We start from the raw sequence: 27,204 nt of genomic DNA, 5'->3' as shown, positions 1-27,204 counted from the left end.
TAGATTGGATTTGAGTCCTTCTATTTTGGAATTTGGTGAGAACAGGGTTTAACATTGAGAATAAAAAAAAAAATAACACTAGAGATTTACTTTACACAGTAAAACTACATTTATGTTTTTACCACATTTGTATTCGATATTTAGTTTTTTCTCTTTTTTGTTTTTTTTAGACAAACAAATGTACACAATGCTATGTTGTATGTAAAAGATTTAGGACCAGAAACGCACCCGCCACTCTCTTAACACATCCAAACAATGAACTGTACACAAACTACACCCACTGGCCACTTTATTAGGTACACTTGTTCAATTGCTTGTTAACACAAGTAGCTTATCAGCCAATCACATGGCAGCAACTCATTGCATATAGGCATGTAGACATGGTGAGGATGACTTGCTGAAGTTCAACCCGGGCATCAGAATGGGGAAGAAAGGGGATTGAAGTGACTTTGAACGTGGCATGGTTGTTGGTGCCAGACGGGCTGGTCGGAGTATTTCAGAAACTGCTGACCTACTGGGATTTTCACGCACAACCATCTCTCGGGTTTACAGAGAATGGTCCGAAAAAAGAGAAAATATCCAGTGAGCGGCAGTTGTGTGGACGAAAATGCCTTGTTGCTGTCAGAGGAGAATGGGCAGACTGGTTTGAGACGATAGAAAGGCAACAGTAACTCAAATAACCACTGGTTACAACCAAGGTATGCGGAATACCATCTCTGAACGCACAACACGTCGAACCTTGACGCAGATGGGCTACAGCAGCAGAAAAACACACCTGGTGCCACTCCTGTCAGCTCAGAACAAGAAACTGAAGCTACAATTGGCACAGGCTCCCTAAAAATGGACAAAAGAAGATTGGAAAAACGTTGCCTGGTCTGATGAGTCTCCATTTCAGCTGCGACATTCAGATGGTAGAGTCAGAATCTGGAGTAAAAACAACATGAAAACATGGATCCATCCTGTCTTGTATCAAGGGTTCAGGCTGGTGGTGGTGGTGTAATGATGTGGGGGATATTTTCTTGGCAGACTTTGGGCCCCTTAGTACCAATTGAGCATAGTTTAAAGGCCACAGCTTACCTGAGTATTGTTGCTGACCATGTCCATCCCTTTATGAGCACAGTGCAACCATCTTGTGATGGCTACTTCCAGCAGTATAATGCACCATGTCACAAAGCTCAAATCATCTCTAACTGGTTTCTTTATATGACAATGAGTTCACTGGACTCCAATGGCCGCCGCAGTCACCAGATCTCCATCCAATAGTGCACCTTTGGGATGTGGTGGAACTGGAGTTTAGCGTCATGGATGTGCAGCCGACAAATCTGGGGCAACTGCGTGATGCTATCATGTCACTATGGACCAAAATCTCTGAGGAATGTTTCCAACACCTTGTTGAATCAATGCCACGAAGAATTAAGACAGTTCTGAAGGCAAAAGGGGGTCCAATCCGGTACTAGCAAGGTGTGCCTAATGAAGTGGCCAGTGAATGTATAAATGATAAAGTTCCGTGGCTCCCTCTCTGACACTCCTCCACTCCTCCAGTTTGCTGCCTGTATTCAAGCCCAGCAACTTGTAAGCGTCATGTTTGTTTGTTTTGGGTTTTTTTTCCCCCCAAATTAGAGGACTAAGGCCAGGGAACAGAGGCGCTCTTTCATTGACGTGAAAATAACCCGGCTTGAGTGTCGCCGGAGGGTGTTTCGGAGCTGATCTGTGATCTGATTCTGAGACGAAATGTAGAAATGATAAGAATGTGGAACAGATCCCAAGCCAGCGCCGCAGTCGGGTGGAAGAACGGCCAAGAACGCACAGACCTCGTGGAGGGCTAAACCCAAATAGAGGGCTATCTTCACCAGCAATATATCAAGAGTGCCTTATGGTTCACATTTAAATAAGACTGTTACACACAAGGCTGCACATGTAACTCATCCATGGAGAATGATTACTTTCCCAAGAAATGGTCTTTGTAAATATCTTCTGCTCCCATGTGTTTAAAAAAAAAAAAAAAAAAAAAAAAACAACTATACAGAATAGTGAGATCTAATGTGAAAGAAAACAGGTCCAAAAACATATCGGGTGAACTTGTGTTTTATTAGTTTCTGTTGAGTAGTGGCCGAATGAGTGCCACGTCATTTTGTACGGGGCCGTGGACTTGTAAAATGGTACTTGAACAAAGAGACAAACACATCAAGGAATATGGTACTTTTGGATTACATAGAATGTATATCTAGGAGTGGCTGTGATTTTAAACGCCCCGGCTCCCTATACAGATTTTGTACGTTACTGACCCGCATTATTCAACCGTTTTCCATGTCTTTGTATGCGTGTCCATATAGGTCGTGTATAATCAAACCATAAAGGTGCTAAATGAAGAGTCGACGTTTCAAACAAACAAAAAAAAAATGACATGGACGTGTCACTTTTGTTTTGATTTTAATATTGTTGCCTATGTTTTGTGCATTTGAGAATAAATTTGATACTTGTATACTATATCATCTACATTTTTTTTTTTTTGTTGGGTGGAGGTATATGTTAAATATATATGTTGAAAGTATATGTTAAACACTGACACTTTCACAACCATGGCCAATAACTCAAAGTAAGGGTGTTTACAGGATGCCCTAGTAGTGAATTAGTTGTTTTTGCACATAAATGATCTATTTCCATCTAAATTGTGAGACACTGGTTCTCAACCGGTGGGTCCTGATCCAAAATGAGGTCCTTGGTCCAATTTTAATGGGCAGCAGGATTATTTGTCCACTTCTTTTAATACCTAAATATCTAGTGTGTTTATTTTCTGAGCGTTTAGAATTTCTGATGCTGTGCTTTTCACTTTGAAACACCGTTTTCAACTCTGGCGTCTGTGTGTCATCGCCCCATGTCCCAAAAGGCCACATCATACAGTTGTAAAGTAATTGTGCTTCTGCCTTTTCCAGTGGAATTAATGACAAAAAAAAAAAAAAAATAAGGCTAAATTAAGTAACCACAGTAAAGCAAAAAAGTGTATAGCCGCAGTTGTAATCTGAAGTTAGACATCATTTTAAAACAATGTTAAAAATGTGAGCGATCGACGTGTAGTACTGACTGGTCAACAGGCAAAAAAAAAACAACCCAAAACAACCCCAACAAAATCAGACAGCTGCGTGGTCCTTCGCCGCCACCCGCCGGTTGTAGTTCCAGAGCGGCGCCTGTCGCCCGCACTACATCTCCCGTGCTGCACCGGCGTCGTTTGCGTCGGGGAGGGGAGGAAAGGAAAAAAAAAAAAAAGGTCCCGGTTAAGAGTACGAACGTCGCCTCTTTGACAGAGCTGCTCCTGTCCAACCGCACGGTACGTGTTCAGCTGACCTTCCCCCCCGCGTTTGTCTATGAATTTAACTCGTAGCCACGCGTATTAAAAGTCGTTCGAATAGCGAAAACATACTCTCGTCTCGTCCGAGCGGAAAGTCATTCCTCCAGGTAGTATGCTGCTCGGCAAAGTGAGCCGGTCCACCGCTTTGTGCGGCACCATTCTTCTCTCTGGGTGAGTAGATGAAACTTTTCCCATCAAATCGTAGTGTCGGCGCTCGGTTCGATGACGAAAACCTGAATTTTCTATGCCGGTCTCTCTACCAGGGCTCAACGTCAGGCCGCGGTCGTCGCTGCCCAAAATGCTCGCCTGTACGCCGGCCAGGCTGCAGAGGTGGGTTTTGCGTTTCCACACGACAATTCCACCGTGTTTCCGGGCGTCCTGTATGTCGACAGGGTGGATGGGTCCTCGTTATTTTGGGGGTTGGTGGCCGAGGTGACACCCGTGCCCTCATTGTCACCCAGCCCCGCCAGCCCCGCCAGCCCCTCCAGCCTATCTGGAAGTAGGGGAGAGTTCACCGGTCACATGGCGTGGCCGCTTCCGAAGGTGGCGCCTTGTCGTGTTGTGCAGAGACAGAGCTTTTCCACGTCCTCATCAGAGCTGCATATAAATACTACAATGATGATGATGATGATGATGATAATAATAACACACAGAACAATGTCCCCAGCCCCTGCCCCTCACTCTGCTCCTGTACTGTTGTTTACATATTATTAACCATGTACGCAAATATCCAACCGTATTCATATTTGTATTCATACCCAGTCAATACTTGCAGCCCTTCTGCTATTTAGTCCCCCAATATACTTTCCTGCGGCTTATCTTTGAGCACACTTCGTATATAGTGTATTTATACATGTTTGTTTGTTTTGTTTTGTTTTTTTTTCCCGTTTTTTTTTTTATCCATTACCAAGACCACATCTACAGTACACGGCCCAATGAACAGATTTTGATTCTGGTTCTAAATGTCACCTGAATATGGTAAAATATTAGGGTATGATTAAAATGAAAAAAAAATATATATATAAAAAAACATAATTCATCAAATTCATCTAGCTGGCACTTTATAAGAAACGGCCCTTCATTGTGTTGGGGTTGTGCGTGCAATTTTGTCAAATCATTTCCTATATTTGTTAGTTTATTTCGCTGGCACTTGATTGGAAACAACCAATCAATGTGTTTATGCGCTAAGGACCATCTCCTCGATACACTGTTTCCATTGATTTTCCCGGCCAAGAATGCGCTCCTCGGGAAAACGCAACAAGTGAAAGACCGCTGGGGTGAATTTGTGGGGTGCATTGTTTCAAGAAAGTAATTTTACTGTCTTGGAGCGAAAATGAAAGTGAGCCTGGATATTGAAAGGGAGGGGGGGGAGTAAATATAGTGTAATCCACCCAACACAGCCAATATTATGGATTACAACTTTAATTTTTGTGCCAAGTTGCTATAAGAAGGCTTGTATGACTGCCCGCCGGTTGTGTATAATGCACGGTGCATAAACTTTAATACATTATTTTCAAGGGAAACCCTACACTTTTACCCTACTTCTATTAACTACAGAAACAACAGCATTTATCAGTGTTGTCAAAGCACATCTTTAATTATGTTCATGGCAAGTTGCCTCCAGTGTGTAGCTGTTGCCAAAGGTCAAATATCTCGGACATCCCTCTGCAAGAGGCCATGTGATATGATATATTAAAGAAATTATTGTTTTGAATATTTGGACATTGAAAATGAAGACTCTCGCACACTGTCTAAACTTTCAATCAGTTAATTTATTCATTGAGTTCAAGTTCAAGAGATTATTTGTCACATACATACACATACGGTCGTACGTATATGCAGTGAAATGTCATGACACCCGGTGATTACGCACAAGCTCTATAAGCTCGAAAAATACTCAAATGCGCGTCTCTTTAAATAAAATTATATTATGTTCGATATATTACAGTATTATTATCTTATACAATCTGCAAATAGTGAGGGCGATGGTTAAATCTATCAGTTTTACAAAATGATACAAATAATTATTTCACCGTCAGCTGCCCTTTGTTAAATTGCAGCCATGCTGAACTGAATCCCCTGCCACCCTTCCCCTACTTTCCGCCCCTCTGCCCTCCTCTCGCCCTCCACCCACAGGCGGCGTTGGAGAAGCCTGCCGTGGCCAGTGACGCTGCCTCCTCTAAGGCGGAGAAGAAGGCAGTCTCCCCAGTATGTCAATACTACACCTAATACCGCCTCAATTATTGGAACACTTCATCCCTTCTTAGTGACACTTTCCTAATAGTTCACGTCACGTGTATGTGGGCGCGTGTCTTCTTAAATGGCAATTTCACAGATGATCTTGAGCTTGTGTCCTTTGAGTAATAGGTTTTAAGTATTTTAGGTAAAAGCAATCATGAGATTATTTGTGACGAATCGTTTTTGTGTTTCCACCAGCTAAACTCCTTATTTATTTCTTTTCCGCGCAGGAATCCAAATCATTTGCAGTCAACATGTTCAGAGGGCAGATCAACACATCTCAGGTGTTCCCCTTCCCTTCAGGTAGAGTGTGTGTGTGTGTGTGTGTGTGTGTGTGTGTGTGTGTGTGTGTGTGTGTGTGTGTGTGTGTGTGTGTGTGTGTGTGTGTGTGTGTGTGTGTGTGTGTGTGTGTGTGTGTGTGTGTGTGTCCTGAAGGGAAATTGCAGTGTCCCAGCAGCTCACATAAACACAATAGGCACATTAAAAAAAAGAAAGAAAATGGCGATATATTGAAAACCTTTAAACGATACAATACACAAAACATTTAACTGTACACAAAAAAAACACTTAAAAAAATCTGCCAATGTACACTAAACCTAATGATAAATAACAGATATAACCTTAAAGATAACACAAATACAAATATACAAAAAAGGTCTCAATGATAAAGACCTGAAAAATAAAAGGTCATATACAATACACATATGAAATAAAAAGTTAAAGCGTCATCAAAGCTCGCCGTACCACAAAAAAACACGGGACATGAAGTACGACGACTTTTCTTTTCACGCAACTTGTTCCATCATGTCCAACAAAGTTAAAGAGGATGTGGAGCTCCACCCTCGCGTTGACCTTGGTCAAGGTGGCGCCATTTTTTGACACGCCCCGCTCTGGGGGCCGCGCCTCAACCCCTCGGCCCAACATCCTGGATCTGAACGCCGTTCTCCATCTTTCTGCAGTGTTGAATGAAGAGCAGGACCAGTTCCTCAGAGAGCTTGTTGGGCCGGTCGGAAAATTCTTTGAGGTAAGTAGAAAAACACCCGTTCTGAGACGCTTGTTGACGTGGAAGATGTTCTGTATGTTGATATCAATATGGCCGGCGTGTGTTTTACTGCAATGTTTTTGGTCCCAACTCTCTCCCTCTCCCTCTCACCTCTCTGCTTCCACCCGGGCAGGAGGTGAATGACCCGGTGAAGAACGACGCCCTGGAGAAGGTGGAGGACCACACCATGGAGGGGCTGAAGGAGTTGGGGGCGTTTGGGCTGCAGGTGCCTGCCGACCTGGGGGGCCTGGGCCTCACCAACACACAGGTAACCCCCCTGGAACGTAGCAGCAAGTCCTCGTGTGTGTGTGTGTGTGTGTGTGTGCGTGTTTTCATTTTTAAGCAACTATTTAGTTTTACGTTATTATGGGATTCAGCCATAGAATGTTTCTAAAAGCACAGTGTTGGACCACACAGATGAACACAGGAGTTGAATGTACAAAAAAATAAAACTACTGCTCATGTACAGGGCTGCCCCCTTGGAGTCCAATTTTTTTTTTAATCCGTCTCCGTTCATTACAATAACAGGATTAAACAGATAACAGGTACTTTAGGGATATGCCTATCAGTTATTTTTTTTTATTTTTTTTAGAGAGAGAGAGAGAGAGAGAGAGAGAGAGAGAGAGAGAGAGGGACGTTGGTTCATTCTTACATTGAACTGGTGTTTAAAGGAACGAGAACCGGATGAGAGGATTCTCCGTTTGCACCGATTCAAGTTACCGAGGACCGTCGTGGCCGTCCTATCTTCTGTCCGAACACACGGACAGTTTGGTTAACGCTCTGGTCCCTCTCCCAGTACGCCAGGCTGGTGGAGATCGTCGGCATGCACGACCTGGGCGTTGGCATTACCCTGGGCGCCCACCAGTCCATCGGCTTCAAGGGTATCCTGCTGTTTGGCAACCCCGCCCAGAAGGCCAAATACCTGCCCAAGGTGGCCACAGGTGAGACAGGTCATTTTGGATAGATAGACACAACAAATGTAATATGGCAGTGTCACGGAAAAACAAACCTGAACATTTAAAAGGAAGCAGTATAAAGCTGAAAGATTTTAAGCGGTACCAAACCTGAGGAATTGAAGTGGTGAAACAGAATACTGACAATAAGACTAAAAAACAAAAAGGAACAGCACACACAGCAAACCCCCACCTCTGTACCAACAAAGAACTGGATATAGAAGCATTTGTTTATCTTTTTGAGACGTGCACGTGTCCATGTTGTGGTTCTGTCCAGGTGAGAACATGGCCGCCTTCTGTCTGACGGAGCCCGCCAGCGGCTCCGACGCGGCGTCCATCAAGACCACGGCGGTGCAGTCGCCGTGCGGGGAGTACTTCACCCTCAACGGGAGCAAGATCTGGATCAGGTCGGCGCTCCGGCCAAGAGAGGCTTTGCACCATGCGCCGGACGTATTCGCAGCGCTGCGCCTTTTGGCCGAAGGAGCTTGTGCCTTTATCGATTCTTCTTCTTCTTCTTTGACCCGAGCAGCAACGGAGGCCTGGCCGAGATCTTCACCGTGTTTGCCAAAACGCCGATGAAAGATGCCAAGACGGGGGAGATGAAGGACAAGATCACGGCGTTTGTGGTGGAGAGGGCCTTCGGTGGAGTGTCGCAGTAAGGTCGAAGCCTTTTAAGCGAGAATATGTCACGTCTTATTCGAAGCGGCAGCTGTGTGTACACTGACCTACAGTATGCATTACGCTTTCAGTTCAGTTTATTTGCCCCAGATTTTGTGCATTTTCTCAGCTTGCTTTTCCTACTTTTTTTTTTAATAGTCTTAAAGTGTTAAATTTGCATATTTTCTTTTTAACATTATTTGAGCCACTTTAATTAATTTTAACTAAATTTTGTTAAATGTTCCTGATTTTTTTTTTTTTTTTTTTTTTGTAAATATTTCTTAAATTTGCATATTTTCTTTTTAACTTCATTCGAGTCACTTTAATTTGTTTTAACTCAATTTTGTTAAATGTTCCTATTTATTATTATTTTATATTTGTAAATATTTCTTCAATATGTTTATTTTCTTTGCCACTTCATTTGAGTCACTTTAATATGTTTGAAGTGAACTTATTTCAACTTGTTTTGCTGCTTTTATTTTCACACTGTTGGCCTGCAGTGCTAATCTGACACGCTGCAATGTCACGTGGCGACAAATAAAGTTTGGAGACTCATTTTGGGACTCGTCCACACAGCGGTCCCCCGGAGAAGAAGATGGGCATCAAGGCATCCAACACGGCCGAGGTCTACTTCGAGAACGTGCGCGTGCCGGCCGACTGCGTGCTGGGAGAGCTGGGCGGCGGCTTCAAGGTGGCCATGAACATCCTGAACAACGGGCGCTTTGGCATGGCCGCCGCCCTCGCCGGCACCATGAAGGGCGTCCTCTCCAAGGCGGTGAGTGGCTTTCAGGACCGGCATGGCTGGAACACCAGGGGGCGACGGCGAGACGGTTTGAGTTGACTTTCTGTTTTGAATGTGTGGGGTCCCAAATCTCAATGTGTTATGATTTTGTGTTTATTGCATATAAATATCAAGTTATTTTTTGACAATTAGGATAAGATAAGATAAAACTTTATTGATAGAGGAGGGAAATTCAGGCGTTGCAGCAGCAAAAAAAAACAGTACAAATTGAAATGAGAATCTAGGGATGTAGAGAGTCAGCTACTGAGCTCTATATTGAACACGATTACGCACATTTTAGTAGATTTAGTATTGAGCTTATAGAGTTTATTGTGCGTAATCACCGGGTGTCATGGCGTTTGACTCCATGCATGAACGTATGTATTTGTATGTGGCAAATAGTCTTTTGAACTTGACAGCGTTGCAGTATTACTAACACAAGAGGCGTACTGTAGTAACAGCAGGAAAAAAAAGGGAAGTGTTAATAACCGTGTTTACACCAAAATCAGCAGGTCATAAGCACCGTTCCCATTGCGGCTAGATGTGTATGCTTTTTTTTCTTTTTCTACATCAAATGCCAGATGTTAGCGGCTGTAACCGTTTTTTTGGTGCAGTGGGTACTACAGTAATATCAGTAGTATCGAAAAAGTGGCATTGCAAGTGTCATACAGCCATTACAAAGTGCAACTATTATGGATTATTAAAAAGTTCTCCTTCAGCAAATGTTCTTGTTTTGGTAGTATTTTGATGTTACATGAAAAATTAATAAAAAAAAAAAAAAGGTGTTTTCAGACCAAAAGTTCTGTGGACTCCCTAAGGGGAAGTAGGAACTTTGAAGGTCCCCTGAGAATCAAATACCTTCACTTAATATCTTTGTGATCTAAAAGTTTGCTCCAACGTTCGCAAGGCAAGGACTCTCATTGGGATAGCGCATGCACATTTTTTTGTTTCATTCAGTTAATGTCGGGAAAAAAAAGAAGAAATAAATCGACAATAAAAATACAATTTTTAATGTTTTTTAAATATTTTTATTGGCGCCAAGTGGGGAACGTGCACGTTCTTAAACCGATTCTTATCTCCCGTCCCTAGAGCCCACTGCTGTGCTATCCTCGGCTGACACAACCTCACAGCAACAGCTGCAGCACGACACATTCTGACTTTTTGTAAAGTACTTTCATTTGATTTGGACTTTCCGATGGGCTTTTAATCTGTGCTGTGGTGGGACGTTCCCCGTGGCACACTGCACCGTCACCTCCTCTCAGCACCACTTGCTGCAGACGCTGTCATGGGGATTATGTGTTGGGATCCCAATTTCAACTCTGGGATTGATTAGTTGCTACCCATAGCGTCCAGGCGTCAGATTCCATATTTTTCTGGTCAGATTCCATATTTATGTTGACGTAGTAAGGTGTGACTGTAAGGCCCGTGACCGAAAGGCCGCGTTTACCCACGTGGCTCTTCCGTCTCCTCCCTCTCTGTCCTTCAGGTGGACCACGCGGCGAACAGAACCCAGTTCGGGAACAAGATCCACAACTACGGCGCCATCCAGGAGAAGATCGCCCGTATGGCCATGCTGCACTACGTCACAGAGGTGAGGCCGCCGTGGCGCTCCAGGAACGCCTGCGTTGGAGCCTCCGCGCTCCCCGCAACTCCACCTGTCACCATGGGGTTTTAAGATGCCTCCCTCTATTTGCAGTCCATGGCCTACATGGTCAGCGGCAACATGGACAGCGGCGCGTCGGAGTTCCAGATCGAAGCGGCCATTAGCAAGATCTTCGCCTCTGTACGTCCATTTCCTCTTTGCGGTTGTTTTCACCCGAGGTTTCCCTCTGGGGATTGAGAAGGTGTTAGATTGTAGAAGTGTAGATTCATGAGGTTCCCCTTTCTGCACAAGAGGCGGAATTGAAATCGGGCTCATTGAAGGCCGACGAGTGGTCGGATAAGTTTTGCATCGCAAATTATGTCATAAATATAAATGGGAGAGCTTGTTTTTATTTCCCCACTACGAAAGCGAGTGGTTTGCTCTGCCGGACATTTACCATGTCCCATTAATGAGAGTTTAAAACTCCCTTCATATAGTTTTTGTAAAGTGCGAAAAAAATATATACACATAAACTGATATAAAAGGAGATTTATTGGACATACATAATATGGACATCCAACGTTAATATTAAAAATGTGATTATTTTGAAATATGTGACTTATTCATTTGTTGTAAGTAATAATAACAAACTTGTCTGACGTCACTTCTTGTCAAGCCCAGGCTTTTTTTTTTTTTCCCCAACAGTAGATTAAATATTCATGCCGGTTGTGTCTTTTTTAAATTTTGTTTGCTTTGTCAACAGGAAGCGGCCTGGACGGTGACCGACGAGTGTATTCAAGTTATGGGCGGCATGGGCTTCATGAAGGTGAGGGAGGTGGAGTGTGGCACGTTAGTTGTGTAAGCCCATGACACCTGCCAAAAAAAACCTATTCTTATTTTTATTACATTTATGCATGAGGGTAGTTGACAAAAGTAACTGGTCACAAAGATTCCCTGTATTTCGCTATTTAATTCTGTCAACTCGTCACATAAATTGATTATAACATTTACATTTAGTCATTTAGCAGACGCTTTTATCCAAAGCGACTTACAAGGGATAAATAAAATACACACATTGTGTCACGGTGCCGGACTAGACTTTTACTGTGATAATTTTCTTATATTATCAGCGATTTATTGAAGAACATCTTTGAGGAAAATCGGCTGCTGTGACATAATGCCAAAGGTCTTTTAATCGATTTTCAGGAATCATTTTGTACTTTACCGATGTTTACATGTCCTACATTATTTATGTCATTATTATTTTATTTTAGCTTATTACACTCATGGGACAAGTTGCATGTCTTAGTTTGAAATACTTGATTAAGTGTCATATTAACTCCCCACGTTTTGGATGGACATGCTAGTTTGACTTGAGGGCTGGGCAATATGGCAAAAAATATGACCATGATCACTTTCCCATAGTGATCAATACGGATAATTATCACAATATAAAATTCGATGACTCTGCCAGTTGGAAGAGTTTTCTGATAATGAATGAAGCCTGAAGAAACCAGAGGGTTCATAAGTTCAACTTTTGAATATAGTGTATAAACATGGAAAAAAAAATAGAATAACATAATGTAAACATTCAACTGTGCAAACATGGCTTGGTTTAGAATATATTTAGTCATAAAAGAATATATTGAATAACATCTGAATGTTAATATTGAACTTTGCAAACATGCTCCCTTACAGGTTAGCTTGGCTTGTAGCTTATTAAAATCATGTAAATAACGCTGCTTTCTATCTCTTTCTCGCTCTCTCACAACGACAATAAACAATCAGTTTATTTGTTAACATGTGAAAAGTAATGTAGGACAATTTAGGTTAGTAGGTGTTGGTTCACGAAAAAAATCAAAATAATTGGATTCCATTTCATTTTTATTTGACTCAATTTGAACGAAACAAAAAACGGAACAGCGAACGAACGAAACAAAAAAAAGCGCCGCGCGTAGCGGGGACACTCTCAGCATCACCCTGTACATGCCACCGGGCCTCACAACTCTTCTGATGGAACTCCTGACATCTTTTAGCGAGTGCACATCAGTTGTAACCCCATTATAATTATTATTATTATTTTTTCTGTCTGTTCATGGGGTCTGGCTTTAAAGCTGCCCTTGTGGCAGGACGCAATATTGCCACCAGCTGGTGGCTGGAATACCCAGGTACCGCTTTGCCATGCTCACTCTGGCTTTGTTGTTGCCTGGATGTTCCACCATGCCGTCGGTCACATTTTTCTTTTTGCACACACCCATGGCTCTTTGGATTCTCTTGTCTCTCTCACTTCCCTCTGTAAATAGGGAAGAAAACAGAATATACGCGCAAGTTGTAAAGATCAGTTAAAAATCTTGTGATAATAAATTATAATATTTTCATGACATTTTCGGTACAATGAGAAGCTACATTTAGACGACACACCGGGGCTGTCTCTTTTTTTCACCACGGCAGATCGCAAGAGGACATTTTGAATTCCAACACATCATTGCATTCATATAATTATTATATTACATCCCCCGAGGAGGTAATGAAATCATGCCGTCTCTCTGTTGGTCTGTTACCAGGACATTTCAAAATTTCCTGACACTTATCGCAGAGTTCTCCGCCTCTCCTCGGTGCGTCGCCTCATTGGCGGAGGTCTGCGCTGTACCGAGTGCACTTTCCACCTCGAATACATATTTGAATTATGAACAAAAAGTGACAGCCTTTTTACAGCTGAAAAGGTAACATTTAGGCATAACTCTTTTCCCCCGACGGGTTCATTAACTTACCGGTGGCCAGATGCAGCCGGTGACTGAAACACTGCAGGCGAGGCCGATCTTTGAGTCAAACAGCCTTGACAATTTTTGCCCCATTGTCCGTTGTGATGCACACCCGTCGGTCCTCGCCCAGGCCCCAAGATACGAGTGCCTCCTCCAGCCCCTGGCTGATTATTTCGGCGGCGTGGTCCTCCGGAAAATGTGCCGTCGGCGAGCGTCCGCTTTGAAGAGCCCGCTCCTCGCCGATGTTATGAACGTAGAGGCTCATTTATGGTTCAGATGATCGGCTGGACCGTGGTGGCTGTGGTAAAGTGTCTCCCATCCCTGAGCTGAATTTCCAGCTTTCCACGGCACTCTTGGTGAAGATGAGGCGGTGCAGTTTTGGAAAAGGTGTTTCCTGCCTGGGAGTTCGTACCTGGAGTCCGGCTCTGAAATCAATTTCCTGAACCCGCCTTTCTCCCCTGCTCCTTTTTGATCGCTTTTCATAATGTGGCAGGGGCCACAAAAGATGACACGATTCACTGTTGTTTTGGTGTGGCCCCCCAGCAGCGCCGCAGAAGAACCACCAGGACGTGGGACTGTCTTAAGCTGTCCTTGTGTTACCTTTTTTTTTTTCTTGTCAACAATTTCCTCAGGTTTTCGGGGGACAAAGCGAGTTCCCTCTCGCCGTCGCTTTTGTGGCCCTCGGCTCCACTTGTTTTTCTACCACCCACTTTCACATTCACTTTTGTCGTTTCTGGGAGGGCAAACAGTGCTTTCTGGTAGGAAATGGCCATGCACTGTGACGTGCAAGCCAAAAAAATTCAGTCTAAGTGGCTATTGCCACGTTCATTTTAGGTTGTTAGTATACAATGTCCAAAGTCTATCATTGTTGTCGCTGTAACGATCCCCTATCAAGATCATTTTAACGGCCAGCCCTGATTTGGCACGTTCACCGGTTGTCACCAGCTGGCTTTGGTTTTTTCCACTTCCTGACTGAAAGCGGCACATGCTCCACTGCAGTTTTGCTTTTATGATCTAGCAGTGCAGGTGATGTCAAACAGGAAGTCCCACATGTCGGTGCAGTACGTGGCAGCAGCCAAAAATGTAAGCTGGGTCAGAGTTAGGGTTAAGGTTATTGTTAGAGAATGGCAACCAGCAGCGTCAAAACCACTCCCCGCTGCCACAGAAGTCTTGAGTAACATTTCTTTACTGCTATTCTTTATTATGATTCTGTGCTCACTCTCGTTCAGGCTCATCCTGAGTGAGTCAACTTTATAGCCCTGTTTAACAAAATGGAGGATGGTCTTCCATCTCTGTGTCTTCCTCTCTCCAGGACGCCGGGGTGGAAAGAGTGATGCGCGACCTCCGGATCTTCCGGATCTTCGAGGGCACCAATGACATCCTCAGGCTCTTCGTAGCTCTCAATGGCTTTCAGGTGACAGAAACCAAAGGGGGAAAAACCCCAAACATCATTATTTTTCCAGATGAGTTCTGGGCTTGACGCCACACACACAACACACAACACACACACACACACACACACACACACACACACACACACACACACACACACACACACACACACACACACAGAAAACGGGGGAGGAAATCTCCAGATACGCTTTTGGCACAAACTGAGGAATTCAACAGAGAAATGAACAGTTACATGATACAACGATTCTCAAATTGGGGCCCAATGGCACTGAGCTAGAGGGAAAAGGTTTTTTGGAGGTAGAAAAAAAACCAAAACAAAAACTATTAACTAAAAACTAAAAATATTATATTTTTATGCAATATATATAATTATATGTATATAATTGTCTCCTTTTTACTCTTACATTCCTCTTGCTTTGTGTTTGATAGTTTGTTAAGCTACAAACAATGTTACTTGTTAATTGAATTGAATACATTGTTTTTATATTTTGTGTTTTGAAATTGTGTAATACAAATACATTTTCCCTTGAATGTTTTTCCACACATATTGTAGTAGTGTGGGAAATAGGCCGAGTATCACATTATTTTTTGGGACAAAAGTGAGGGTGTATTTTTCCCTCATATAAGGGCTCCTTGTTTGGGGAAAAAAAGTCTGCTATAGATCAATGAATTGAACTGATCGCTGTCCCGCAGAACGCTGGAAACCAGCTGAAGGGTCTCCAGAAGGCCCTGAAGAACCCTCTGGGCAACGCCGGGCTGCTGGCAGAAGAGCTCACCAAGAGAGCCAAGAGGTGGCCACACACACACACACACACACACACACACACACACACACACACACACACACACACACACACACACACACACACTTGTTTGGCGTGTATTTAAACTCAGCTGTAATGTGATGTGTGATGCAGATGGCTCTCCTCTCTGTTCTGTCTACAGGAAGGCAGGCTTGGGCACCGGTCTGACGCTGCAGGGCACCGTGCATCCCGACCTGGCGCGATGCGGCGACCTGGTGCGTGATTTCGATGTGAACGGCGGCCGTCTCTAAATGCAAGCGCGGAGGGGGGGGGGCGTCTTAGCGCAGGTGTAGCTTTCAGCGTTTCAGGACTCTTTGCTGGTGAGAAACGGACTCGCTCTTCTTCACGGTGCTTCACCGCGGCCTAATGGTGCGGACGTTATAGAAACAGTGAAGCTCTGCTTAAATGATGGGTTCGTTCTGTATCTGTGCACCGGTACGGAAAACACTTGTGACAAAGCCACGCCTTGTCTGTACAGAAATGGGATTCATGTTTATTAATGCCCTAAGCATACAGACAGTGGATATTGACGGGGTGTTTAAGTTGATAAAAAAATATTGTTGGATTTGAATAAAACTTGAATGATTTTGTTTTTTTACATGTATTAATTGAGAAAAAAGGAGAGTATCCTGATCTGACCCGTTTTTGCCTCCCATCTCCAGACGGTCAAGGCCATCGAGCAGTTCGGCGCCGTCGTGGAGGAGCAGCTTGTCAAACACGGCAAGAAGATCATCGGTGAGTGGGGCTTCGCTCTGGGGGTGTGCGGGCAAACAGACTGATACTGACTGGGAACCGCCTTCATGCTTTTGGCACCCAAGAGGAGCCGCAGCTCGTTGTTGTTGTTGTTGTTGCCCCGGGACTTTAAACGATCCACCGTGTTGCCGTTGCCTTCGCAGAGGAACAGTTTGTGCAGAAGAGAGTCGCTGACTGCGCCATCGACCTTTACGCCATGGTGGTGGTCCTAGCCAGGTGAGCTAGTTCTCTCTCTCTCTCTCTCTCTCTCTCTCTCTCTCTCTCTCTCTCTCTCTCTCTCTCTCTCTCTCTCTCTCTCTCTCTCTCTCTCTCTCTCTCTCTCTCTCTCTCTCTCTCTCTCTCTCTCTCTCTCTCTCTCTCTCTCTCTCTCTCTCTCTCTCTCTCTCTCTCTCTCTCTCTCTCTCATATAGTTTACAGGAAATGGATCTACATATAGGTTAGTTGATCTGACGGAAATCAAATGAAAATGCAGACTCAAATGTGTTTTCTATTCCACAAATGTGAAGGACAGTGTGTCCCTTTTTTCCATTAAGTATTTTTAACTGAGACATGCAAATTGTCAGGTCATGTGACTGACAGGCACGATGGAGGAAATGTAAGCTAAACAGAAAGCAATTCCTGACTAACCGGATTAAAAGAAAATCAAAAGCCATGACGATGAGCGTGCCCGTGCCCAAAACACTGTAATGGCGCCGTTTCACAAAATGTCACGCACCGGGTGTGGAAAGACACACACAAGTCTTTGTGACTCAGTCGCAGAGCCTTGAAGGCCCCCACTGCCGGGTCACTGTTCCCTGTTTATTGATATCACATGTGCCGGGGGTGTCCAAATTGCACCAAATTTGACACAGCACATCCTTGGGTCCCCGGTAGTACACCCAGCAGGTGTGGAGTCGATCGGATGAACGGTCATTGGGATAATCAAAGGACGTTCCTACCTTTGCAGTTAGTGAGAGATCACTGAAGTGATGAGAAATGGATCACGTTAAAAAACACTTGTCCTGCGGTGGAACGCCGTGTTTCTTTTTTTCATGGACCCTGTGGGGTCGGGGGGAAGTGAGTCTTTACCTCCTTTTAATTTGATCGTTTAAATCTTTCAGCTGAACCGCTCCATTCCTCTCTCTGTTCTGTCGAGTGATCCCGCTACGTCATAGATGTTATAGACATTTTCAGTAATTTAATCATACAGGAAACCGCGTTATATTTTGCTAACTACAGATGAAAGGGAAACTCTTTGCAACGAGGCCTAATATGAGATTTTTTTTTTTTTTTGTATTTCTCAAGAATAAAATGTGACTTCACAACACAGGACAGGTCATGTGATGAAAATCTGCTCATTGTGAAACGCAGGGAACTTTAGGCACCAGTTCCTTCCTTCCCTTCTCAAAAATAAACAGTTCATTTAATACTTGTGTGTGCGTGTGCGTGCGTGTCAGCCATCGTGTGGCTGCAATGCTTATAGGTCAGTAGCTTCAGTTAACGTTCACATCAACCATCAGAGCGGGGAAAAAATGTGATCTCAGTGTTTTTGACTTTGGTTTGGGTATTTCTGGAACTGCTGATCTCCTGGGATTTCTACGCACAACAGTCTCTAGAGTTTACTCAGAACGGTGCAAACAACAAAAAATACCAGTGAGCGTCGGTTCTGCAGACAGAAACACCTTGTTGATGAGAGAGGTCAACGGAGAACGGCCAGACTGGTTGGAGCTGACAGAAAGGCTACGGTAACTCCAATAACCACTCTGTACAACTGTGGTGAACAGAAAAAAAACGTCTCAGAATGAACAACACGTGGAACCTTGAGGCAGATGGGCTGCAACAGCAGAAGACCACGTCGGGTTCTACTTCTGTCAGCAAGGAACAGAAAGCTGAGGCTGCAGTGGGCACAGGCTCACCAAAACTAGACAGTTGAAGACTGGAGAAACGTGGCCGGGTCTGATGAATCTCCATCTCTGCTGATGCAGACGGATGGTAGGGGCAGGATTTGGCCCAATGCCATGAATCTAAGGATCAAACCCGCCTTGTGAATCCAATACAACACCTTTGGGATGTGATAGAACGGGAGATTTACAGCATGAATGTGCAGCTGACAAATCTGCAGGACCTACGTGATGCAATCATGTCAGCATGGAGCAGAATCTCAAAGTGAGATTCAAGAGGTTTATTTGTCACATACATATACATACTTTCATACATATATGCAGTGAAATGTCTTTGCAAAGCACCCGGTGATTATGCACAATAGTTACTAAACTGAACATAATAGCTAAACTAATTCCTACCGAACTAACTTACTGAAACTAACTGATTCCTGAAACGTAACGCAGTTAGTGAATAGAATAGAATAACATAAATAAAATAAAATAAGACTCAAAAAGGTAATACAGAGTGGGGGTACAAAATAGAAGTAAAGGGAATAGAGTTATGCATATGGGATAGGCTATTTGTTTATACAGATATGTGCAGTAAAGTGCATGTAAATAAAGTGAGTATGGAGATATATAGAACAGTATACAACAGTATGACACAGCAATACAGTAACACCAAACAGAACAGCAATACAGCACAGTATGCAGTAACCCAGAACAGTGATACAGTATGCAGTACAGTATGCAGTAATGCAGTACAGTGATACAGTAACTTGCAGTACAGTATGCTACATACAGTACAGTAAGGCAGTGACTCAGTGAGGACCTCTGGTGAGCTCAGCATTGAGAGTCCTTATGGTTTGCGGGCACTTGCCGTACAGATGATGCACTTACAGAAGCACTTTCACTCACTTAAGTGAAATTTTAGAAACTTGATGCATTTACAGAAGCACAAGTAAGTGCTTCTGTAAGTGCATCATCTGTACTGCAAGTGCCTGCAAGCCATGAGGACTCTCATTGCTGAACTTACCAGGGGTCCTCACTGAGTCACTGCCTTACTGTACTGTATGTAGCATACTGTACTGCAAGTCACTGCCTGGTTTGGGAACTGTACTGCTCAGGACAGGCAGGCCCCGCAGAGGGTGGTTTGTCAGCCCAACGTACCGCTGGAACTACCCCGCTTGTATAATCCATGCCAAGAAGTGAGGCTGTTTTGAGAGCAAACTGAGGCCCTACATAGTATTAGTATAGTGTCCCTAATAAAGTGCTTAGTGAGTGTGTATTTCTCACTGGAAATCAAGAAATTCTGAAAATGTCACCTCCCTTTGTCAACTTGTTAGAAACATTATTTTGCAAAATGCCCTGTTTTCTAATTAACAAAGAAGAGGAAAAGGTTTTTGGTTTTAAAGTGAATTTATTATGTTGTACAAGAGCCGGTTGATCTTAAGCACACCCCTGACCCGGTTGGAGGTGTGCTTAAGAGCAGCTCTCTGGGATCAACAGTTTATTTTGGGGAGTCAGAATATATGGTCAGTTTGGCGTCGCAGATTCGTACGTGTTCAAGATAAGACACACTCTGTGACGGTCGACGGAATGAAACAACATAACGCATATAAACGGAAAATTTTAACTGGATGACTGTATGTACGATATATCAATGCTTCATTAATGCACTATTTCCCTAAGGCGTGTGACATCGTCACACATCACCTCTTACGATTTTCAACATGCTAGTCATAATGCTAAGGATAATAGGCACGCTTAGGCCATGAAGGTCCCTTGTAGTCGAGAAGAGGAGTTGTTGCTTCAATCCCCATTAGTTCCTTCTCGGTTATTGCAGTTTCAATCAGCCTTTGGAGCAGGCCTCTGACACGTGGGATGATGCAGCATCCGAAGACCACTAGCACACCTGCAACGACAGCTCCAGAGGTTATTATGGAGACCATCAACCCCCTTCCACTGGCCGAACCATGATCCAAAGAGGCCAGTGAGGGAGGAGTCAATGCCGGAATTCTCTGCCAGTTCCTCAGCTAATGTTGTGAGCCTGTGCAATGCCTTGGTCACCGAGCCATCCGATGCGGTGTTGTTGGGAATGAATGTACAACACATCGACCCGAACGCGTACCCCACCCTTCTCAGCTAAGAGCATGTCTAATGCCATTTTGTTCTACCACGCCATTAGACTAGTAGCTGCCATCTGTTCTGCCAAGCCTTTAACTGTGTTCCTAGTGTGATTTATGAACCTCTGTTATTTGTCATGGACCGCCAGAACGAAGCAGATTCAAAACCTGCGCCTATTTGATTTCTACCTTTGAACTCATCAAGTACCCCTCTGGGAACTCCAATGGCGTCGATGTAAACCTGTGTATCAAAAGATCCACCTGGGGCTACCGCTCTCTTTTGTTGTCCGTGAGCAGAGTGGTGGTGGTGGGTGGCTTTCGTATCACCAAGATTTTAAATTGGCCCCCTGTGTCTCTTCCCGTGCCGTCTGATGCCAAGCAATAGATCCCCCCTATTGTCAGGTTGTGCTTTTATTGTAGTTATGTACACCAGGTTACAAGGTCCACATGGCGGCGGACCATACTAAATCTGTGTTGTTTTTTTATCTATAAGCGTGTTTTCGTGTTTCCACCCATAGGGATCTGTGTGCCACCACACCTGTCCCCACGACAGACAATGAGGACCCCCTATACACAGGTACTTTTGATCTGTAAATAACTGATTGAGTGCTTGGAGCTGAGAACTGCTGGCAACTTCGCAAAGGCTTCACCGCTGTTGACGTTGTTAGAAGAACTTGGAACGGTCCTTCCCATCGAGGTTGATGCCATCTTTTCCTTTGGGTCACTTTGATGAAGACCCAGTCGCCGGGTTTACCTTTTGCTCGTCCTGTGGCTGTGGGTGTTCTTCGGCGAAGCTGTCGATAACAACACTTTTGTTAGTGATTGGTTTTCTCATAGTCAGCCAGAGTGGCTTCTTCAGGTCTGGTTTCTCCGGAAAAATCTTTCAATGGTTGTTTTTGCCTTGGCTTGTCCAAACAACACTTCATATGGTGGTAACCCTCTGACACAGGGTGTCGTTCTCATGTTTATAATACTAATGGAAGGCACTCGACCCAAATGAATCCTGTTTCTGCCATAGTTTTTCTCAATTTATTTTTTATTGTTCCATTAGTTCTCTCTACTAGGCCTGCAGATTGTGGATGGTAGGAACAGTGTTTTTTACATTGATATTCCTAAAGCCTTAGTTAAGTGACATATCGTCCCATTAACGAAACGACTACCAGTCGCTATATAATTTCTCAGGAATCCCAAATCTTGGAATAATATCTCGTAGAAGAGCTTTTGCTACCGTTCAAGCATGAGGTTTAGCTGTTGGAATAACCTCTACAGAACCCTTCTACAGAAAACATCAATGATTACCAGACATTATTTCTTCCCTTGGCAGGGGGTTAATTTGATAAAGTCCATATTTAAATTTTGAGATGGGTATTTTTGGAGATGGTGACCGCTGTATAAAATGTAAAAAACTAGAAAAAATCAACCGAGGTTCAGAAGAAAATCTGGAAATAATAAGTTCGGTCAACGCAAAGGAATTTGTGAAAAAACAGTGAAATGCGCTTTATAAATACTGTAAGGCGTGACTTGAGTGCAGAGCCAACTGTTATCTGCTCACTGGCACCATTCCCGGAGTCTGTTTTATCAACAACTTCCCAACAGCGGAGTTGTCACAGAACCAAAAGCCTTTACAAGAGAGGTTTGATTCCGCATGGTGGAAATGGATGGGGTTGGTCAATTTTTGACTTGACTGTTGTCCGGTTGCTGATTTGACTGTTATTTCCTCTTTTGAGTAGGTGACTCCACTGGGTTTATTTGCTGCCGTTACCACAGTTTTACATGCCCCTGAATCCCACAGGAACACTATGTTATTCCCATGAACCTTTAATGTTACAGTTGGTCTGTGATTACTCTCCCTGGCACGAGCAAATATTTCCTCCAGATCTAGAACCTCAGTTTCCTCCCCCTCTCTCTCAAGTTCATCATCACTTACAGAGAACGAGGTGTCGTGAGCTGTGTTGACATTATTACATTATTTCCGTCCTTGCAGTCGGTCAGTCACGCAGTGTTGGTCTGGTTACCTCCCCCTCCTCCATTCCGAGATCCATTGGTCCTTTGAGGGCAATCACGGCCCCAGTGATCCCTCTTTCCACGGATGAAACATCCGTCCTCCCTCCCGTTGCCTCCTCCCGCTGCTCCTCTCCCCCCTCCGCCTCGGAACCGTCTTCCTCTTCCTTGGCCTCTGGTGTTTTGGTCGCCTCGGAACATGACAGAAGCGGAAGCGCCACACAAACCGTCATTGTGGACTTGCTCACAACTTGAATCTTTTCGGACAAATACCTTGGTTCTCGGTCTCGTGCTCGCTTCTAGTTCTTCAGCATGCGTTGCGTAAGCTTTAATGTTAGCAGGAGTGCACGTTTTCCATCCCACCAAGTTCTTTTTCACGAAACCAGAGATGTTGGGCCTTAATCAGTTTAAGAATTAGTTTTTTACCTGTTGGGCATATGGCCCATTGTCATCATGACAGGGGCCACCTGCCCATTATTGGCGTCAAAGATAACCTTAAGGCGGGCATAGTAGGGGTTGACCACTTCCTCTTTGTTTTGTGTACTTTCTCCGATTTTTGAGTAGTCTGCCCTGCTGACAAAATGATCCTTAATTCTGCCGGTCAGTCCTTCCACTAAGCCTCGGTATTATCCTCCTGGTGTTGGGTCGTAGGCGGCGGGCGCATTTACAGCTACGGGGTTTCACTGTCCTGCTACCAAACACCAATCTGTCCGCAGGATTTCTCTTAGTGCCTGTTCACATTCTACAGCACTGAGTCGATAGCTAGCTTGTAAATTTCTGACCCCTGTGAGAAACAGAGTGAGTGTTGGGAAACAGAGTGATTGTTGGGAATGCTACAGAGTGATTGTTGGGAATGCTCCCGCCTACTTAAATGCTCTTGTAAGAGCACATGTTGCCCCCCGGATGCTGCGCTCGTCAAATGAGCGTCGCCTGGCTCTGCCGGCCATACAGCCACGGCAATCCAGGCTATTCTCATTTGTAGTTCCACGTTGGTGGAACGAGCTGCCAAAAATGACCAGAGCGGGGACCTCCCTCTCTGTCTTTAAGAAGCACCTGAAGACCCAGCTCTTCAGTGAGTACCTCCTGTCCTAATCTACAATTACTTAGCACCACCTTGCAGTATTTATTGTTACACCAATGTTGTTGTTACACTAATCTCTGTCGCAATGTAGCTGAATGTTATTCTCCCTTGTAAGTCGCTTTGGATAAAAGCGTCTGCTAAATTACTAAATGTAAATGTAGAAAGGCGCCGAGGTTATCTCGCGGATGTGGTATACCGGCAACAGCTTTCTTTACATCATTCATATTCCAGGGCCTGTGCACATACACTGTTTGAGACTGGTTGTCTTCTCCAGCGTTTGCATTTGGCATTGCTATCATAGGGTACTGTTCTGCACCGCTTATAGTACAGTTGGCTAATTTTGGTGTTAGACTCAAAGGATTAAAGAATGTTTTACCTTATCGCGTTTTGGGGTTAGTTGGGCGTTGACGTGGCCATCGGGATCTCGGCCGTGTAGTCTTGTAAGTCCGGGTTTATTGATGGAGTTTGAGGGTCTGGTTCCCGGCGAGGAAGGGAGCAGGGGGGCGCTGAGGGAGTGAGGAGTGACGGCTCTGGGCCTGGAGGAGGATCGGGCTGTGGTCCAAGTTGTTGTCTCCGTCTATAAAGTACTCCATTGTCTCCAGTATGCATGATAGCGTTAGTTTCTGTTTTTCATTTGTGTCCCTTCTCTTCCTAGCCTCTTCCAGCCATGGTCTTGCTTCCTCAAAACCAAATTTTTCTTTGTCTTTCTTTTTTTCGCTCGCCTCCTTTGCAATGTCAATGCCACTAGCTGGTTACATTCATCCGCATTCAACTTCCCCCTGAACACATATTTCTTACTCCACCTATAATAGTATTGTGAATTTCTTTTGTCTTTCTCATGCATACATTTAAGATCGCCTTTGAGATTGCTTCTCGTGATTTTTCGGTTGTTGTTACCCATGGTTATTTATCCTGACTATCTTTGCTGTCCCTCGTGTCTTTAAACAGTTCCAAACGGCCTCAGTCCCAGACTGATTTTCTTTAAGATGAGGCCAAGTCTCCAAGACTATGATCACCTTTACCTTCTTTAGTACCCCAGGTACTTTTCCTTAGGTCCCTGACCTGTACGAGCGGACAGTTTAGTTTGTCATTACAACAGCCTAGTTAACTATTTCAATTAATTGTTTTATAGCGAGAATTATATTAGATGAGACCTTACCTTTTCCTCCCGGTTGGTTCGCGCCGGACTCCGTCACCATGTTCTCCTCCAGTGAGAGTTTGCCTCCCTATTTCCAAATCCCTTTTATTAGGGGGGGGAAAAGAGGTGGAGCTTTTTTTTTTTTTTTTTTGGTCTTCCTGGAAGAAAATCAAGGATGTTGGAGCCCCGCGTTGGGCGCCAAGTTGTTAGAAACATTATTTTGCAGAATGCTCTGTTTTCTAATTAGCGATGAAGAGAAAAAGGTTTTTGGTCTCAAAGTGAATTTATTATCTCGTACAAGAGCAGGTTGTACAAGGGTTGGACCAGAAGTGTGCTTAAGAGCAGCTCTCTGGCATCAACAGTTTATTTGGGGAGTCAGAATATATAATCAGTTTGGGGTCGCAGATTTGTACGTGTTCAGGATAAAGCAAACTCGGTGACGCGGAAGGATTGAATGTACAGTTTATCTCTTTAGGTAGTTCACAGTGCATACTGTCTGTGGGAATTAACACTGTGTGCTGATATGTGATTTACATCGATTTAGATATATTGTTACACACGCAACTTTATATGGTCATGGTAACATAACATAGCAAAGTAATTAATAAAATTCTCATAACAGCTACCCCTCTATATTAAAATGCAGCGTGCCCTCGTGACTCGGTCCCCTCCTTCCTCCGCAGGGCGTCCCGCTCGCTGAGCCAGGGCCACTCCTCCGCCCAGCACGAGAAGATGCTGTGTGAGACCTGGTGTGTGGAGGTAGGACCACAAACCCTCCAGGGAGGAAACGGCATCTCAATTTCGATATTAGCAACAATTGTGTTTGTTTGTTTTTTTGTTTATTGTTCTTGTTTGTTTTAAATTGCTCCTTTCCGCCAGGCTCACGACAGGATCATGCTGGACGTTCAGGCTCTGCGCTCGGGCCAAACCCGGCAGGTCTTCAAGAACCTGCGAGCCATCTCGGCGGCCGTGGTGGAGAACGGGGGCGTGGTGTCCCCTCACCCTCTGGGCTTCTAAAGGAAACGACGAGGAGACGCGCAACCATTAACACCCCCACCCCCCACCAGTGCTTCTTTCCCTCCTCCCCGGTTGTTTAAAGTATTTAGTTTTGATTCTTTTGAACACGCAACCTCTCAATGAATGTCTCTTTAGGGAAAGCGTTGGTGTTTTCTATAGCAAAGCAAACGAGTGTATAATGACCTTGAAACTGTACACCAGGGTCATTGAGCTTCTCTGGAAGATGTGGTGATCTGGTTGGATGTGATTTTGGGGGGTCTCTCACTGCGCCCGAACACAGCAAATGCCAGTGCCACTTTTTTTTTTTTCCTCAGCCTTCGAAACGCGATTATTTTATTATTATTTTTTTTTTTCTTTTTAATTTCCGAGGTAACGCTGGTATTCCCCATCTCCCAACGATACGGATGTGCTGTGTGTCCACCGCGTGGAATGCGGTGTGGTTTCCCGTCGGAACTGCCGTATTTCAATGCGGCGAACTTTCGCCTTAGAAAACTAACTCCCCCCTCCCCCCGGGACGCTGTGGAAACGCCGGGAAGGGGGGGGCGTGCGGGGAGGCGAGCTGCCGTGACGTGAGCCACCCAAGTGCAAACGCTCAACTGATTCAGCCAAAATGTTTCCAGCACCGTTGCCTACAATTGTGTTATATAATATAATAATAATAATAATAATAATAATAATAATAATAATCAAAATAAGATGAACTACAGTCTGCAACACAGTTGCTGTATGGATCGTTTCCCAGGTGGTTTTCAGGTTTCTGGGGGTGTATGTACATAAACTAAGTGATGGAACTTGATGGGGCTTCTTGTCATATTACCTTGAGTTGGGTGTGTTGTTTTTATTTTTGTAAACTATTCGAGATCACCTTGATCTGTTATCAGGTCACCGCTGTCCAGATATAAATATGTCCAAAAGGGATGGTAGCAGAACCGGCCTTCATAAACATGGATTCTAGCTCTTGAGTTTCCCTGTGTCCAAAACGTAATAAATACCAATGTTGTAACTGCTGCTGCTGGTTTGTAACAATGAAATAAATATCAAACATGACCTCATGAGATCCAAGTTGTTCCCAAATTCTTTCTTTAATCAACATAATATCCGAACAAATATTATCCCCCCCCTCCCTCCCCGGTCACCTGCAGCACGCGATGGACTGTGATGTTGTTTTTATCGTTTAACTTTAAATAACGTTCATACGTTTATTGTTATTCGCCGTTGTTTTCAATTCCAGCGTCCTTGTTGTTGGTAAATCACATTGTTTGAGCGTTTATTTGGGCGTGAAAAACTCTTTTGAGAAAATTGCCATGCGGTCCTCTGGAGATATAAAAAGAAGAAAATGAGCTATTAAACGAATAACACTTGTAGCTGCACTACTTATAAATACACACGTCTAATACTGTGATGCGTGAAAAGGTTTATTTTGTGACGTGCGTGTGACCGGGGCTTCTCAGCTGGGCTTTCAATTTTTCATTCTTCCCTTTTTTCTTTGTTTGATTTTTTTTTTTTTTTTAATTTTTCTTTTCTTTCTTTCTTTGTAATGTTTTTATGTTATTCCGTGCTACGGGGTCCGCTCCCAGATCCCAGGGTTTCTGGGAAAGTGAAACTTAACCGAAGAAACCTCATTTCCACGCACGCACGGACGCGCTCAC

At 44.1% G+C, this 27,204-nt stretch overlaps 1 protein-coding gene across 1 annotated transcript; it reads left to right on the top strand.

Annotated features, from left to right (window-relative positions):
• The first annotated feature begins 5 nt into the window (after nt 1-5).
• Nucleotides 6-26,612, top strand: acadvl (acyl-CoA dehydrogenase very long chain). The gene is made up of 20 exons (XM_080023258.1): nt 6-3,517; nt 3,610-3,676; nt 5,483-5,554; nt 5,815-5,887; nt 6,544-6,608; nt 6,760-6,894; nt 7,423-7,567; nt 7,857-7,986; nt 8,109-8,234; nt 8,813-9,011; nt 10,504-10,608; nt 10,714-10,800; nt 11,363-11,425; nt 14,674-14,775; nt 15,468-15,565; nt 15,720-15,792; nt 16,240-16,312; nt 16,474-16,546; nt 25,222-25,297; nt 25,418-26,612. The coding sequence occupies exons 1-20, from the start codon at nt 3,459-3,461 to the stop codon at nt 25,553-25,555; spliced, it is 1,959 nt and encodes a 652-aa protein (XP_079879384.1). The 5' UTR covers nt 6-3,458; the 3' UTR covers nt 25,556-26,612.
• Nucleotides 26,613-27,204: the final 592 nt, after the last annotated feature.

Source organism: Zeus faber, assembly GCF_960531495.2.
Source record: "Zeus faber genome assembly, chromosome: 22".
In the NCBI taxonomy this organism is placed as follows: Eukaryota; Metazoa; Chordata; class Actinopteri; order Zeiformes; family Zeidae; genus Zeus; species Zeus faber.
Note: the sequence above shows the minus strand (reverse complement) of the source record. Positions and strands in the feature narration are given on the sequence as shown.